This window comes from Pomacea canaliculata, linkage group LG14 (genome assembly GCF_003073045.1).
Source record: "Pomacea canaliculata isolate SZHN2017 linkage group LG14, ASM307304v1, whole genome shotgun sequence".
Lineage (NCBI taxonomy): Eukaryota > Metazoa > Mollusca > Gastropoda > Architaenioglossa > Ampullariidae > Pomacea > Pomacea canaliculata.
Genome location: NC_037603.1, coordinates 16611058 through 16629644, shown reverse-complemented (window position 1 = coordinate 16629644; position 18587 = coordinate 16611058). Strand labels below are relative to the sequence as shown.

Sequence of the window (18587 nt, the reverse complement as noted above, 5' to 3'; positions counted from 1 at the left end):
TCAACAGCTGGGTCCAATACGGAAAGTATGCAGCACCATTTTAACATGGAGCTTGCATGCATGTCTCTGGCCTCACATGCAACTATTTGCTTTTCTACTCTTGCTGCATGCTAATTTTTCTAACTGAACCAGCTTTGCGGGGTTTGTATGCAAGTACCAGACAACTTGCAGAATTGGAGATACTTGATATTGGAGACTTTTCTTTTATATACATGGCCAGAACTAACAAATTTCTTAGCAAACAATAATGAAAACTAATAACAACATGTACAGAAAGCACACAGTTCAAAGACTACTTATGTTATAGACATTATGTTAAAGAACTTCTTACACAAGGAACATAAATGCTCCTCCCATAACTTGATAAGTTCTGCGTACCTTTTATGTTATGGTCTTCCTGACAAGTCATGCTGTGTAATGGCACAAGACTACAAAATCACTAGAGGTTGGGTATGTGCATCATGAGGCACATTGATGGAGGCAGTGTTTTAGTTGATATACTACTATGCAAAGACTACATCATATTGTCCGGAGAAAAAAGTACATTGCTGGATTATTTATTTCATGAGCATTTAAAAAATTAATAATGTTTTTCTAAAATCTTGATGCAACAAGGCCATTAGATGCTTTAAAAGAGTAAAAATCACTCTTATAGGAACTGACTAGTACCACAATATGCAGGTATGTAAAAAATAGGACAAATTTGTCATTTGATAATCAGTAACTGTCTTTATTTTAGGTCAAGTTCAGGTTGAAAAAAAACCCACTCATTTACGCATTCATATAACCCAGATTTAAAACTAGAAACAGCCTCAAATTAGCCCACACCAACTAAAATCCCGATAATATTAAAGCAACACAACAATTCTCACAAAGAAACACCACCAGTGATACGCTATTGCCTTTTTTCAAATAAATGAGTTATCATTCAAAACTGAAATGAAAATGAAACATTCTGATCAGTAAACTGAAACTGACAAAGGTCAAATGCTCCAAGCTAAAGATTATTTTCTGGGAGGAAAATGTGTTTTCAAAGACATGAAAATTTGTCAATAATGCCGAAGAAGCATCAAAATACCACAAACAGCTCAGTAAAATACAAACATAAATATTTGAAAATCTTTTCAAACAATATTCCTCAGAACAAGATGGCTTTTGGAAACAACACTTTCTTTCAAAATTATATATCTCTTAAACAAAATAGATCATTCTTTTATCAAAACTGAAGGCCATGATTATCACTCAGCATGTTACAGAAAAAAAATATGGCAGACATTGTATGTCTGGAAATTCAACTTCCACTTAAAAATACTACTACTTGTTATCACATAAATAATTAACTTCATTAAAGATTCACCCTTAACCTCAGGCTTTTGTAATGCAGAATTCTATGTGAATATGAATGTATAAAAGATTAAAGCCAAACTTCTTCACTGTGATATGATGTGTCCAACATAATGTATGCATAATAAACATGTTTTAAGCATATTGCATATGCTCCCAAAAAGCTAAACAGCTAAGAAGGCTTGCCAGTATTATCCAACATTTAGCACAAAAAGCATTTTCTCTACATTTCAAAATAATAGCACTTAACCATTTGGAAGGTAGGTCAGTGTCAACAGCTCATATTAGAAATACTGGTGCTTTCTTCCACATCCAGCCTGATAATGAAACTACCTGTGCTGAAAAGGCACCCAACCCAACATTTGTGGGAAGTCAAGAAACAATGCCTGGTAAAGACCAGACTTAAATATAAAAAAGTTATAAAGATAAAACGGTTTTATAATCTGTCCTGTTTGAGCAAGGTCATCATTTGGATAATTTCACTACATCCAAAGTCTTGAAATCCTTGGAGAACAGGAATAACACAATTAAGTTTTAAGACTCAAAATATGTACGGACTGTTTCTCACTGAATAGTTTTCCTTCACGCACAGTATGAACATTTATAGTTCTCAATCATTTTAAAGATGAAGAAGCTATTTATTTGTGTCGTAGAAAGTAGGTAAAGCAATCCTTACTTCTGTCTTTACTGTAGATAGCTTAAATTGGAATAAACCCTGAGATGACATTGAACATGCTGTTAGATCCACACAGCATTGTAGACATGATTGCTTAATAGCTAAAAACAATTTTGAAGATGGGTTTTCACAAACTAGGCAATGTCAAAAAATCAAAACAAACATGTCAAAAGAAACTGGTAGAACATTTAAAAAAAAAAGGCACATTCTGGAGTAACATCTTACAGAAGATGTCAAAACAAAAATAAAGATGCTCTACATCTGGAGAGAGTCAACATTCCTTCTTGCTGTAACAGAGATGGCCAGTCACTTACAATATTCTGTCAAACAAGAAGCTATGCCTAGCTGACAGATTAAATCCTTACTATATATATATATCAGAGGAGTCAACCTCTGGCACAATGTCAACTTAACTGAGCATCCAAAATTAGACTTCCCCCTTCTGCTACAACTACTTCTGGGGGCACATATCATAGGGCAGGATTCCTACACATTATATCTGGGGCAAATAAGCAGATATTTACATTATAAATAGAAATTATACAAAGAACCTTCATCAATGCCCAAAAAACTGGACAAAAATAACATTTATTGGGTTGAAAATGTCAGAACATGTAGTGATGTGCAAAGTTTTGCTGATTGTAAGACAGTGATTTATTTAAAGACACCAATTCTGGTCTTCTTTCATGCAATAAATGGAATTGCCAAGAATGGATTTTAAAAGACTAACAACCAAAGGCACTGTCTTCCTTGAAATCACATTCCAAGTCTGTGTTTGAAATAAACAAGAAATGTGAGCTTTCTGAAAGTTACTACAGCAACATTTCACAAAAAATTCTGGCAGTAACATGACATGAGATCTCACTGTAACATTTCACAAAGCCTTCGGATGCATCATAAATCTATACACTTTGTCAACTGTTCATGTCACTTGGAAGTCATGTTAACCAGTTACTTTTTAAGAAATTAGGTTGCTGCAAGGCAAGCATAAAAAATAACTACCAATTTTATAACACTCACAGAAATATTGTTTAATTTATAGCACCCTTACTTTGGCTCCAAGGCATTTGATGTGTTAGCCTTTTAGAATAAGTAAATCTTACAGAACACAATAAAGTAAGGAAAATATATTAAATAAATTAAAATCTCTGCGGAAAATCTCCATAACAAATTGTGTTTGTACTAACAATAATCTTGGATGGTCAATAAAAAGTTGTTGGATATCTCATAAAACTGTACTGTGGGGCATGAACCTTTTAATTTACCAAATGCAAGGAAAGGATCATGCCAAGAAGATAGAATGATGTTTTCTGGAAGCATGCCCGCTAATTGTGATGAACCCTGCACTTACCCAGACATGGCTCCAGGCTCACAAGCTAAATGGTTATCATTGCACCTTACTTTAGAATATCCAAAAAAATGTATAGATTAGGAGGTTGTTTTAAAAAAACAAACAGATGTTGAAAGTATCCAACTGAACCCTATCTATAATACACCATATATATAGTCAGAAGGTGTCATAAACCTAAAGAATGTGACTCATATGCTCACAACACTTACTAAGTCACTTTGTAGATGCAGATTTCAGGTAAAATAAAAAAGCAGAAGTGTTGTATTAGCTCCTAAACTAGCGCTTTTAGCATGTTTAAGTTTGTTTACGTATCATATATATTTTCAGGTGATTTTGGTGAATTGCTCTTTAAAGAAATTTCATGAACACTTACAAAGATGGCCAACAATGCAGCGGACCTTTAGGGACTGTAAAATACACATAAGAGGAAAAGTGATATCTTTTCTCTAGTGATATAGTCCTAAGTTGAATGTATAGATAATGATCTTTACTTGGGAAAAAAAATTTCATTGTTACCACTGCATTTACACATCCTTAACTAATTCTGTATAGTCAACAGCCACCCCTCACTGTCAGTCACTTAAAGCTGCTTATGACTAATAATGGCTGAGCCTTTCTATATAAACCTGTTAAAAGTGAATCTCAATTAAGAATTGTTTTCCCAACTGACTGAGGCCTTCTTTTACACATAGAAGTCACTAAATTTCTCATCATTATAGTGAATGTGTCCCACAGAATTTGTTGTACATGGATTCCACCCATGACACACCACCATGAAATTAAAATGCACAAGAGAAAAAAAACCCTAAAACATCTTCCTTGTCTGTTTAATTCCGCATCAACCAGTCAGCACAGAGCTCTTCATCTCTCTCACACACACACAAAATTACAATTTAGGATGATAATGAAATTAGTTATTTTTCACTCTGATACATTTAGAATCCACACAAACAAGTTCACACAGTCCACAATGATGCATGGCAAATATTTATCACAACTGCCATGGTAACAGCATAAGTCATATATCCAGACATACAATCTTGTGAAGTGGAATGTGTGAAGTTGCATCAGAAAAAAATGGCACACACACACACAGTTGTTACAAAACAAACCGGTTTGTAAACAAATAAAAGATTAGGCTGATAGTATAATTCTTAGGTCCTTGATAACCCTTGTAATTCTCAAGGAAACAAGATCTGTCATGGCTAAAATGTTGTCCCATCACAATCTCATCAGCACTTTTTCAAATCTTTCTAATTTATTTCAGGTACTTTCAAACTTTCAGAAATAAAAGAAACTCATGTTACATAAACTCCAGCAACATTAGATTTTTCTGATTTAATACATTGACACTGCACAAAAAATTTCAATATCCCTATGTTAGTTCCTTTCCCTGACCTCATGAGATAATTGTTCAAACAATTATTTTAAAAAAGTATATAAGAGAATGGAAAATCCAACAAAAACTCTGTTTTCCTCTGAAAATATACCATGGTATATAGCTCAAACCTGAAAGTAGTCTGGTGCATGGAAATTCCGCTCACTGTGTCGCGATCTTCGTAACTCATTGCGGAAGTATTCAATCGTTTTATTGATACCCACCATCATTGGTACCTGAAAAATGCATATAAAAAGATCTAACACCTTTTGTGGCAGGCAGAAACTTTAAACTTCCTTTCCCCACTATGTCTATCACAGTATATCACAGCTGCCACTTTCTGACTTGTACCTTCATGCAGTCAGAAAGATGGCATATAACATCACTTCCGACCTAACGCACCCTCTCCATCCCAACTTCCAGATGTTGCCCTCAGGCAGGCACTATAAAGTGCCACGTGTACGAAAAACTGCCTACCAAAGGTCCTTCATGCCAGCAGCCCTCACCATCGTAAATAAAAGACACAAGGACTCAAAGGTCTAATGGTATCCTGTGAAGTTACCTATTTGTGTGTGAGAACATGTAGGTGCGCGTGTGTGTTAAATTTATGTATGAGTATGTATGCCTGCCCATCATATTATATGTGTTTGTGAGCAAAAGAAAAATTTCTGTCTTGGGTTTCCTCGACAGACAATAAAGTTTGATTTGATTTGATTTGATGTCTCTCTATCACAGTCGTGCATGTTTTAGCTGTTTCACAAGTTTATTTATTTTCACACTTACGCTTTGCTGTTATTTTGTTATATTTTTGAAACTTCAGTATGTTAATCAACTATTATAATTACTGTTATAATTATGATTATTTGATAAAAAAGTTAGATGGTTATAAGACAGAGAGAAATCAAAAATCGTATTATTTTCCATGGATGGCTTCCTGTTAGTGTGCTCAACTTCGGAGTAAAAGGCTGTTTACTTCAGGGCAATGGCTGGATAACTCCTTCTGCCCACCTTGCAGCAATAAGAAAAAAAAAAGAGGCCACTAGGCTAATGTATTATCACCTTTTATCTTTTTATTGCTTTTATATAAGCAACACCTTACTTCTCACCCATACACATCTGTTTCCTTACTGCAGTCTCTGCCACAAGCACAAATATTTTACATGTTGACCATACCTTCAAAAAGGGTAAGAAGTGTAAATAATAAAATAAGGAACACAAGAAACTCTTCAGCAATACAGATACTGTCCCCCATTTTTGATGATCTCATGCAGTTCATTACATGTAATAGTAAAAGTGCAACAGATGGCTGACGACTGTTCATGGGCCCATAAGAAAACCACGAATTTGTATTGGTGGACTGCTGGCAGAAAATTTTTTTCCAGTTAACTACTAAAACGAGGCAGGTTTGTACGAAGCTTTCAGTTTAGACCCATTCATTGTTTAGGCTTGCTGAGACTAAAAGCAGAGAATTTCGCAAGAGGCTAAGCTTTGGTCTCAGCAGACAGACAGTAATCCACATATACACATCCTTGGGAAAACACGGTGAGAATCTACCTGCATAAATGCAGATGTGACACATTAAAAAAACATTGCCCATCCAGCACAACTGCTTAGTTAAGACTTTGCTCACAGAAAACCAGTGTGGCTGTTTTGGAAAGAAGTGATGTACTCCACCTTGCAAGAGTTAGAACCTTGCAAGCTGTATGTAGATTTTGAAACCTTAAGGTATGTGTGGAAAGGAGACTGGCACAATGGTCCTGCCAAAGTAGCACTATGGAGGTAGAGCATACATTGGCTATATTATGATAAAAATAAATCTTATAAAGAGCTCTGATGTGTGACAGAAGATTTCAAAATCTGCTGTTTAAAGGAAAGATTAACATCAAGAAGAACTGATGGAAAAATAAGTGTTAGGATTCCAGATCCATAGAAAGTGAAAGGGGCAGAACTTCCTTCGTTAGGTGGGCAATAAAATAGCACTTGTGATCGCTTGCACTTTGTTTCCAGTCATCACTTAACTTGGTAAAGTCCAAATAACTGGAAAGAAAAGACTGCAACATTCTGTCACTGATGGAGCCATGTCCATAATTTGGCAAACTTAGCAATAAAAACAAAGATTACAATATGCAGCTTAATCATAAAGCTACCTTGGGTTCCCAGTTGAGATATTTGTTAGCTCGTGTTATATCTGGTCTTCGTCTCTGTGGGTCATCCTGCATGGGTTTTTTGGTGACAATGCGACTCTCTCCTCCTGTAACGCAGAGACACATGGCATGCCTATGTTAAAGATTTGAATAGAAAAGTGTTTTCCACAAGAACATGCATTTTTTTAATTTTATTTTTATTAGAGACTAAACATAGTTTTATTTTTGATGATAAACATTTGCTAAGTTTTGTTTTCCTGTAGTTTTCACAATTTCTTTCATAAACAAAAGAAAAAACAAAACAGACAATTACTTACCAACAAGATTTTTGATAATTTGGGCAAAGTCCATAATTGTGTGCTCCTCTGGATTGCCAAGATTAATAGGAAGGGAATAGTTAGAGGCCATCAATCGCATCAGGCCATCCACAAGGTCACTCACATACTGGAATGAGCGTGTCTGTGTTCCATCTCCGTACACCTGGCAAGAAATACCATTTTTAGTGGTAAAATTTCTTTCTTCGAGTACTTACCAGATGACATGAGTATGTGGAGATCACCCTCTAGCTACCTCAAATCAAGCTGTCCAAACCTGTTCCGGCCAAACGACCACAAAACAGTAGGATATAAATCAGTTCATACCCCCTCCTATCTCCACCTGTCATGTTAGTGAGCACTCAACTCCAGTTTTCACCTGGGCTGAGGGAGGCGGGAGGGAGCTAGCTGTCATGTCATCTGGTAAGTACTCGAACAAAGAAATCTTACTACTAAAAATGGTATTTCTTCTTTGTACTGTACCAGATGACATGACTATGTGGAAACTAACAGGTGGAGGGAGTGGTAACCCACCCTGGCAGCAAACCTAGTGATACGTTAGGTAAAACAACAAATTAACACACCTCAAATCAAGCCAGACTGTAGGCTGTGAAGCTGCCTTAATTGTGCTAATGAAAGCTGCCTTCGGGCTAGCCAAATAGACCATAACCCATGCTATGTTGCCGAGCCACTGCCAATCCTTCTACCAGTGTCAGAAGGGGTGCTAGGTCCCATAGGTAGAACCTGTGGAACGTCATAGCACGCCTTCCTATTGCATGAATGATACTTTCAGGTCTACCCTTCTAGCGGGTTAAACGAGTGGTACATGCACTACTTTATGTGCTCTAGCAGCATAAGAGAGGCTGCTGTGAACAGCGTTATATAAACAGCCTTAATGACTGCCTAGAACCAGGCCCGACCGATTGCATGAAAACTCAGAACTCTAGCTGGAAGGCTATCACCATGAAACAACAGCTATTCCATGTTACACATTATTCCAAGCTCAAGAAGGTTGGTGTCATGAACCAGCCTGGTTCAAGGCCAGAACAACAGGGATTTTAAACTTTAGTGCTAAAGTATACACAGGATCCAAGTTCACATAAGGAAGGAAGGAAGGAGACTTATAACGCGCAAAATCCGAATCCTAGGGAAACGCTCAATGCGCCGAAATGATACAGAAAAGTACACCAATAAAACATTAGCAGCTGCAGAAAACCAAAAGAGAAGTTAGAATCAGACGGCTAAAAAAGGACCACAGTTGTGAGCGAACGATCTGCTGCTGCAAAGCGCATGACCACTACTCACAACACAGGTCCACAAATCAGAAAAAGGAAAAAAAAAAAAAAAAAAAAAAAAGCATGCTTAGCTGAACAAGGGAAAGTCTTCAAGCATGTGACAGCCAAGAGGCCAGCTTCTCAATGACAGGCTGCATGATATTGACAAATCCGCTGTTCGTCAGCAGCAAGGTGGCGGGAAATATATGGATAACTCAGTGAACTATTCGCTATTGCTTAACCGAAGCATATGCCATCATTCACTAATCGACGGAAGACTTGTATCTCTCTGCCAGCAAGACACTTCAAGATCTACCACACCCATAAACATAGACCCGAGCACTTCATCCTTTTATCATGATCATCTTCACTTCTGCCTCTTACTGCCCCCATGCCTGCACATATGAGCACGCACACACACACATATATATATACAGTCAACATGCTAGTGGGTATATTGCGTGGCAACAATTATCACAGAATAAAAACAGTACAACAATCAGCCTCAGTGAACCCAAGATGTCGATGTTAGAGTTCGAAAGGAAAAGCCCTGCAAGAGCAGCGACATAGTTGCCAACACCCACAAACTTAAAATCCATCCATCGACTAGAAGTATTAACAGGAGTAGACAGAGATGGACCCAGCAATGGGCTTTATACACAGCTTGAGTTTAGGCAAACAGCATAACACACCGAAGTGTTATCAGAGCTTATATGAATTCAGCAACCCACAAACTTCTGCTGCCTGCTTGGCTCACGAAGCCCCACAGCTAACAATGGTGTGGGGGCTGGGTGGAGGTGTTAAGTCTGGACCGCTGACAGCTTGGCCATGAACAGAATACCATGCACAGAAGGAAACAGCATGCTTGCAATCTTTTCTTTCTTTTAACAACATAATGTGACCCTCTCCATCCCAACTTCCAACTGTTGCCCTCAGGCAGGCGCTATAAAGTGCCACGTGTACGGAAAGCTGCCTACCAGAGGTCCTTTGTGCCAGCAGCCATCACCATCCTAAACAAAGGCACAAGGACTCAGAAGGAATCAAACACAGTCTGAAGAGAAGAGGGTGCTGCATCCATTATCAGCCATCACCTTGTTGAATGTGCGCTCCCTTTCAAACAAACAATAATGTATCTTTACTCCTAACTGTGTGTGTTAGATGTCTGTATGAGTATGTATGTAACCCTGCCCTTGTGAGCAAAAGAAAAATTTCTGTCTTGGGTCTCCTCTACAGACAATAAAGTCTGATTTGATTTGATTTGATTTCAATACACACCCCTTTCCATAAACCTTTTAGAAACTAAAAAATAAGTGCATAGACAACGCTTGGCCTGATAGGACACTGACAGAGAGAGCACAGGTTACATACATACTTGCATGGCTACTACCATCTGGCCTTTCTATCTTACTAAAAGAAAAGGTATCAGTGTCATGTAACCGCATTGTCACTCTGTGTCCCGAGGGAGAGGAGTAGATACCTAGCCTCACATTACACTGCTCTAAAGAGCATTAGAAATGCCAATGCATATACTTTCCCCGCCGCAGTTTGCCTTTGAACAATTGCCTGCAACCTTGTTCCCAGTGGTCTAGGAGTGGTAATCTTCACAAGGAAAAGATCAGGGCAGGCATGAAAGACTGTCAGTGTTGCGAAGATGTTAGCATGTAGCCTTCGCCATACTTCACAGGCCACACTGGTATATCCAGGTAGCTTGAAGCCAGGAGAAAAACTGGAGTTGAGAGCTCACTAGCATGACAGGTGGGGATAGGAGGGGAGAGGGATGAACTGATTTCATGTCCAACTGTTCTGTGGTTGTTTTAATGGAACAGATTTGGACAGCTGGATTTGAGTAGCTAGAGGGTGATCTCCACATAGTCATATCATCTAGTACAGTACGAAAAAGAAATATACTATCAGACTGTAGCAATGCTTGACATCATGCCCATGCTACGTCATGTGTCGTCTGCTTAAGTGCTGTGTTTGCTGATTGATCTAGCAATAGAGGTTCACTGTTCATTGCCCCCTTCCAACCCTGTCCACAGTTTTGGCACGAAAAGCCTTCAAGCGCTATAGTGTGGCATGAGTGTTTTGGGTTCCAGTCCCTGGGAGACAATGTAGCAAACCCCAGAGCACATTGTCCCTTGAGGCATTCTTCCTAAGACTCTTAGAGAAGGTTGTTTTGGAAAGCAGTGAGTGCCTATGCAAGGTGCTGTGTGTGTGTTTGCACACCAGCCAGGAGTGACAATGAAAGCTAGTGGTGGGCAATGACTAGCAACAATGGGATCATGTATCAGAAATATAACAGAAACTGGGCTAACACCCTGCAGTTATGTTTTAATAACTCTAAAAATACAATTAATTTATTTGTTTACATATATTTAAGTTGTTAAAAAAAAGGTAGTTTCTTCTAGTTGAGTACTTACAGTGATAGACTCATTCTGAAGAGCTTGAAGGATGAAGTTGCTGACTACACGACCATCATTCATATGCATGCGAGGTCCAAATGTGTTGAATATTCTTGCTACACGTACTTCAACATTTTCCTGCACACATAAAGTGACTTTCCACACATTAAAATCTATTTTATAATCAAATTTCTGACATATTACAATAACAGCTACTGTTTAGAGCATGCTTTTAGTCTCCTAAGTTTCTAATTGAAAAAAAACATGTCAAATGTGCACGTGAGAAACTGGCTCTTGCTTACAATCTTCAAGTGTCTTTTTCCCTCCAATGATATACAATACACAAGTTTTAGCTATATCTTGCAACCTACATATGCTTATGCTTTTCATATTGAATTCAAACCTGTTTATTGTATGCATAGCACATAGTCTCAGCCACTCGCTTTCCTTCATCATAACAGGCTCTTGGTCCTATGGGGTTGACGTGACCCCAGTAATCTTCTGTCTGTGGATGTTGTTCTGGGTCTGTTAAGAAAAGCTGTGTTTTAAAATTGGAAAAGGAAGCTAGAAATAGTTAAGATACTCTTCACGATGATTTCTTATAAACAACTTTCCTACAATAAATAAATCTCTCCCTTATGGCATTATTATTTATTGCCAAGGCTTCAATATGACACAGTCACATACCTCCATAAACTTCTGATGTAGAGGCTAGAAGAACTCTGGCTCGCACCCTTTTGGCAAGGCCTGAAAGAAAAATTGTTTAAGAAAATATCTGGAAATGTTCTGAATTCTATTTTTCAGTATAAAAAGCAAAGAAAAGAATATTTGAATATGGCACTGAAGTCAATGCCAACCGGGTTAAATGGAGCAATAACACCACAGCATCAACAAATCATGTAAAATAAATTATATACAAACTGACTAAACTTTAGGAGACCTTCTTCTTCATTGGGTCACAAGTCATTTTGACCCAAATCCTATATCTCCAGTCACAGCTACCACCTGACTGTGTTGAATCAACTTTGTAGCAACCACATTGTCCCAACATTGAAAGTGAAATTGATCCAGGTCCAAAAGATAAATCAAATGACATGGTAACTATTACCAAATAAAAATGGCTGCTTAACAATACACAGAAAATAGGAAGGTTTCACTGTAATGTAATTAATACTGCTAATCTGACCAAGCATATTGATGGTCCCAAGTGTGCTAGTCTTGATGGTCTTGATTGGATTGTACATGTAGTTCGGAGGAGACGCTGGACAGGCCAGATGATAAATTTCGTCAACTGAGAATAAAATGTAAGATGCAGTCTCAAGCATCAGTCCATTTAGACTCTAAATGTTCATTTAAAAGTTTTTATTCAAATCAAAAAACAGCACAGATTAATGTGATCATAACAGCACAAAGTTTCATGACAACAGACATTCCATGTACAATTTATTTCATTATGTAAGAGTTGGTGTATAATGGTTGAGAGAACAAACCGAAACAGACACTTTCATTTCACTTCACAAAACAGCCTTGGAAGGAAAACAGTTTTTAAGTCTAAACAAGATCTTACCTTTACAGACCTCAGTATGTCATTATCAAAATGAGAGTAAAATTTCCATCTTAACAGTGACCCTTCAAACGGTGCATTTTTAACATTTATATAAACAGAGCTTGTTTTATTAATTTTTATAATTAAAATTGTTTTAAATTGTGATTAAGTTTTGAAGAAAAAATATTCCCAGATTCAAACTTTATAAAATCAACATACTTCAATTTTAGAAGTTACTATAAGCATTTGATACTTAACTATTTCTCAGCCTCTTGTATACAATCTATAGATCTCTGCTGCAGAAACAACTGACCAAGCTACTATTTTGTTAGGCTGGATCATGCAGAAGAAAAGAAGGACAGACTAAAGATCCTGATTACCTTCAATGTACAATGGGTTGACAATGTCATGGTGTAAAAGCTCAAAATTTTCATGCCCAATCCAGTGTTCAACATTCCGCTTACGGCCAGTGAAGAAATTATCAACTACTGTCACCTCATGACCTTCCATCATTAAACGATCTACAAGATGAGACCCAACAAAGCCTGCTCCACCTGTTACCTGTTTGGGTTAAAGAAAAATAAAACTTATTCTCTGCCATTTTGTGATATTTATAAAAGTTCTGAAAATGAGATGAATGTACCCACAAATAACATTAAAATATAAATCCATCAAGAATTGTAAATATAATGAATACAAATATTTATGAGGTGAATGAAAAGTAATAAAATAAATGTTAAAAATTATAAACTTGCAATGTTACTATGTTCATGCAGATAAATCCCTGCATTTTCAAAAAAACCACATCACAAATAAAAGAATCTTAGTGTGTATTGGTGAAAGTATAATCCAATATTAATATTTACATTTCATAGTTAAATGTTCAAAACTTCCTTGTTTCATTTACAAAACATTTCTCACAGCCAATCTTTTACAAAGAAAATGATGCATAAACAGAAGAACTCACCAAAATCCTCTTTCGATCTTTGTAGGTTAAGAATTTCACATCAGGATACTTTTTCTTTCTAAGAAATAGACAAAAACACACATGCACATAAATGGATGCACATGTGTGCATGCACAGGCTACACACATACACAACTTTAAATGTTAAAAAGTACCTGCACTTACTACTTACAATGTCTAAGTCACACATGTTGAGCAAAACTGTCACAAGTATTTACAATAGCATATAAAGAAGCAATAGGTACTAAGCCAAAGATTAAAGTTTGTATAAGCTGAAGCCAGAACTGTCTAAGGATCAAGTTTGAAAAAACACAAAATCAGAAGCTAGAATAAATTCTCATATGAATTGTGTTTTTGGTAAAAAATTTTAAATACTCACCCTTGCTCTAGATCTCTAATTTTCATCTCTAAGAAAACCAGTTCATCGTGAAGGTTGTTTCCTGATAGTCCTCTAGATACCAAAAGCCCAAAAATTAAATGAGAAAACAAAATTATTAAAGTATCCCATTTCAGAACAAAAAAATTAAAATTTCAAAACAAAAACTTAAAGTCTCATTATAGTTTGCACCTAATCCTAATGTATATAGCTAATCCACAGATACTGCTTATAAATTCTAAAAAAATGTTATGAAGATAAGAAAATATCATCAATGCAGAAAAAAAACATTAATAATAAATGTAGACATATTTCACATGCTCACATGCTGAGATCAATGCCAACAAACACATAACAATAATAATGCAGTTGAATTATATTGCCTTTCCTAATCACTGAAGATGGGCTCAAAGTGATTTACATTTAATACAATAACAATAATGATGATTATTAATAAAGCACTTGACCTATCACAATAATTTACAGATTCAAAACATTCAAAATAAATTATGACATTTAAAGCACGTCATTCTAGGTGCTGTTTACACACACAGTCATCCCTTTCTCTTGCACAAATGCAGACATAGATATATCAAATAGAAGCAATACATTACAGCACTAAATGATTGTTATGTTAAACATGAATCCTGTAGATTGTTTGATGGAGAAAAAAACTGTTGTTGCTCATCAAGATGTCACTGTTTTCACATTATTTCATCTACAATAATAGATTACTCAATACCAGGAAAGTCTTTACTGTAGATCAGATGGTTGGTTCTATCACACCATGCATAGAAGAAAGACTAAACTGCATTCAAAAGCAAAAACCCTTGGGTGGTGTATTTGAAGTCCACCCATTGGCGACTTTCACAAATGATGAAACTTGACCTTAGAGAAAAAGTTAATGAGAGTGGAAAAACAAAGGGCACAGGCAAGAAAACAGCCCAGGAAGATGAAAAGAATCACAGCATGCAGACAGCAGGTAAATCACAACACCACACAGAAAAGACACAGAGCTGGCCCCCTCAAGCCAGTAAGGCAAAGGAACAACAGTCTCATTTACATGCATGTTTACAAACATACATATACAAATACGCATCTTCTGAATGCATGTCTGTGCACACATATGCATACACTTTTCTAGCAAAAATATGTTCATCCTCCAGTTTAAAAACAAAAAAAGAAAACCTATTCAAAAAGAAATTTTCTCCTCCATCTATGCTTTTGTAAAAGGAAATTATATAATAATAAATAATACATAATGCAAGAATTAAGTCAAAGAAATGAATGAATGAGCTTACCAATGGGCATTAAAAAAAAAAAAAAAAAAAAAAGGATGATGACTAAAGACATCTCTCCTCCTTGCCTTGTCTACTATATTAACCTCAACTCATTGCTATCAATGACATCTGTGGCTTTTGACCTCAAGCAAGTTCTTTAACATATATCTAGGATTTGTGTCAATGTCTATCACTTTTGTAAAATTTCCATCTGCTCTATAAATGTCCAGGTTACAGGAAAAGTATAATTATTTCTATATAGTAAGCATGGACCCTAGAAGTACTTTTGTGATACCTCAAAACCCTCTTGCTTCCTCAGCCTATTTAATACTGAATGACATTAAAAGCAAAGTAGTATTTGTATACAAAAAGAGTACTGTGTAGGTGCAGTGGTCACTTTGTCAAGTAGCATAGCATTTTATAGACAGAGAAGTTCAAGGTTTTCTTTAAAAACATTTTTGTCCCAAATAAACAGCTGTCTTACTAATGATCTATAGGTGCAAATCACTAACTTTGAAATTAGGGCAATAAATAAACTGCTATGTTACAGCCTCTGAAATTTACAGGATCTATTTATATTAGCTCTAGCTACCAGAAACTCAAACCAGATGGGAAGGTCTTTAAACCCTTGAAAACAGTGAAGGCTACTTTCTCAGGGAAAGCACTGCAGCACTAAAATGATGGACTAATGATTACAATGACCTGTACAGCTTCCAGCCAAGAACAGGTACTAACATTCTCTAAAACAACCAGACTGGAACCAATGACCCTGCAGACCTACTAGTCCTATTGGAAGACAAAGAGGAAGCAGTAAAGCTTAAAGTCACCAAGGGCCGTTGTTATGAGGCGATGGCAAGTCATTGCCCTAGGGCAACGTGGGGAACTCACGAAAAAGCATCTTGTTTTCCAAGATAAAAATCACAAAAAAGTGTGTAAACCCTGAAGATGATGTTTTATCCATAAGGCCATTGTTGTAAAGTGGTGGGAAAGATGCCCTTGGGTGAAGAAAGATGTAATGCCCATGGGGTCTAGGTATCGTGACTACGAAAACAAAATTTCTTGACTCTATACTGGGGGAAACGATTTGCTCTTGCTTCATTACTAAGGCCCCTAAAGCTGACAAAGTTCCAACTGAGCTGCTCAAATAAGTTGGGGAAGAAGCAACATAAGCCCTGAATGCTCTGTGAAAAAAGAATTTTGGAACACAAAGAATGACCCCAAAAATAAATACAAACACTAGTCGTTCTTTCCAAAGGAATAAAACAGTAAACAGAGAACCCCATGCTAAATAGTCAATTAAGCAAAGTCAAGTTGAAAGTAATCCAGAATTGCATTGACAAAAATGTCACCAGCATAGAAGAACCACTAACAGAAAAAAAGGCTGGCTTCATAGCAGGCAGAACATGACTGAACAGATCATCAACAGTTGCATCCTGGCATAAAAATGTCTACAGCACCAATGGAATCTCTGTAGCAATTTTATTTTTCAAAATTCAACACAGTATAGCATAAGAGGCAGTGATTACAAATTATTAACATGTGCCACACAAATTAGTGCTTGACTCTGAAGTCTTTTATAATATACAGTAATCTTAGCTTGCATCCACTGTGAAAGTGTAGATCAAATGGAGTAAATATAACTACAAAATTATAAAAAGGGATTCTTTATCTCTGGAAAACCAAAATTGCTGTCGACTCTTGTTGCAGTGAGCAATCTAACCCTATTATTACCTTTTAGATTTTTGACATAGTAAACTTGCAAAACCTTGCCAAGAGGCACTGAAGAGACCTGACTAACAGAACAGTGCTGATATGTTTGCTTTAAATCAAGAAAAATAAACAGGGTACATAATATGTTCTTCCTACATCATTAATTATTAGTAACATAGACATTTGACAAGCACAATAAAAATAAAAGTTAATTTTCTTATTAATCCTCACAAATTTTTCCAGTTGGTACAATTTGTTCAAAGTTCATTAAAGTATTTGCATTGCACAGTAAAGAAAAATATGTATGTTATTTTGTGTGTCAATAACATTGTAGTGTTTAGAAATGTCATTTAACTAGTAAATACATTTAGTATGTGTTTAAAAGCTATGACAATTAAGCAAAAACCACTTGACCTTATAAAACCACTCATATCGCAATTTCTTTGGTGACCTGCATATTAAATCTGAACAGGTTTTAAAGTTTGGCATTACCTTTTTTGGTATGTTACAGCTGAAGGTATACTGGCATATATCACTGAAAGGAGAAAATTGTAAATATTAACTCAACAATTCATGTCTACAAGCTTATAAAACCATGTCTCCCACCACCCCAGTGCACACACACACACATGCACTTAAAGCAGCTAAACTTTTATTACTCTCCATGCTAGTAAACTACAATGTGGATGAGCAAACTGTTAAGTGTTTACAGCACAGCTCTACAACCTCTCAAAAAGCAGGATGTTTTTTTACCTTTGTTTCCTGTCTCCTTCATTTTAGTATGCTGGTGAAGGGTATTATATAGTATTATTTGGTCTGCTTTATGGGAGAAAACTTTGCCTGTCTATGAATAATGTTGATTTTGACTGTCTTCTCCATAACTGCCCTGCACAACTCAAAATAGCTCCATGTTCTGTTATGTTAATGAACATTGCTCTTTTCATCAATGTTTCTTTTTTAGGGTTTGTTTGTTTTGGGTTTTTTTTTTTGCATCCGTACATTGTAAGGGGATTCTACTTTGTCCCATCCTGTTAATTTTCTGCACAAAATCCTGTCCTGATTCTTTCTCATCTGCTTTGTCCTCAGTCATCTGTTAATGACATTAAGTACATTTCCTTGCCTCTATCTCTCTCTCTGAAACTTTGGTTGCGTCTGTGCCAAACAGCCATATCTCTCTATGCTTATTACTAATGACATTTATTCCATTATATTTCCATTCTCTTTAAATTATTCTGCTAAAATGACACATAGGAATTAAAGTTTGTATAGCAAAAATGAAAAAAATTCAAGTATTTGAAAAACCCACTGATCATCAAATGTAATTTCTTTTAATTACAATTGATTATGAAGAAATGAACTGTTAGAATAGTATCACAACTACGTGTTTCTGCGTCGGTACATGAGGGCGTTTGCGTTTGACTCGAAAATGAGCATGTCAACTCCCTAAAATATCAAATCTATTTTTTTATATCTGATAATATGTTTATTCTTACGACCAACAATACTTGATGTAACAACACACTTTTCATAACTGTTAGCAAATAAATATTAGCAAACAAACGAACTCGCTCAAACTCACCCGCTGCGATTGCGGCAAATCCAACTAAAAGGAAAACAACCCTCATTTTTCGATATGGAATGTAGTTAAATGCGCGAAACATAGCATATCATCTTTGTAGCATACTGACAGCTGTCAAGGATCTAACAGTCCACCTGGCTTCTTTACTGACGTTGGTATTGGTCGTCTGCCTACTTTTCTTACTGATTGCCCACTACTTCCGACTGAGGGGCGAAGGGGAGGTTAGAGGGAACACGAAGCAACCAAT

General features: G+C 36.4%; 1 protein-coding gene across 1 annotated transcript; it reads right to left on the bottom strand.

The window, feature by feature from the left end:
* Positions 1-706: 706 nt before the first annotated feature.
* On the bottom strand, positions 707-18562 carry LOC112554767 (UDP-glucuronic acid decarboxylase 1-like). Its single transcript, XM_025222778.1, has 12 exons — positions 18341-18562; positions 17254-17296; positions 13775-13846; positions 13397-13454; positions 12810-12990; positions 12070-12174; positions 11571-11630; positions 11287-11408; positions 10902-11021; positions 7211-7373; positions 6897-7000; positions 707-4985 (listed from the first exon to the last, which is right to left on the bottom strand). The coding sequence occupies exons 1-12, from the start codon at positions 18420-18422 to the stop codon at positions 4875-4877; spliced, it is 1221 nt and encodes a 406-aa protein (XP_025078563.1). The 5' UTR covers positions 18423-18562; the 3' UTR covers positions 707-4874.
* Positions 18563-18587: the final 25 nt, after the last annotated feature.

What these genes read in the sequence shown, in the direction of transcription:
- LOC112554767 (XM_025222778.1), bottom strand. Translation starts at nt 18,422, where the DNA reads ATGTTTCGCGCATTTAACTACATTCCATATCGAAAAATGAGGGTTGTT. An exon ending in ATTAGAGATCTAGAGCAAGG is followed by an intron (nt 13,455 to 13,774) that starts GTGAGTATTTAA and finishes TCTATTTCTTAG; the next exon opens with AAAGAAAAAGTATCCTGATG. An exon ending in TGGGACCATCAATATGCTTG is followed by an intron (nt 11,631 to 12,069) that starts GTCAGATTAGCA and finishes TTTTTCTTTCAG; the next exon opens with GCCTTGCCAAAAGGGTGCGA.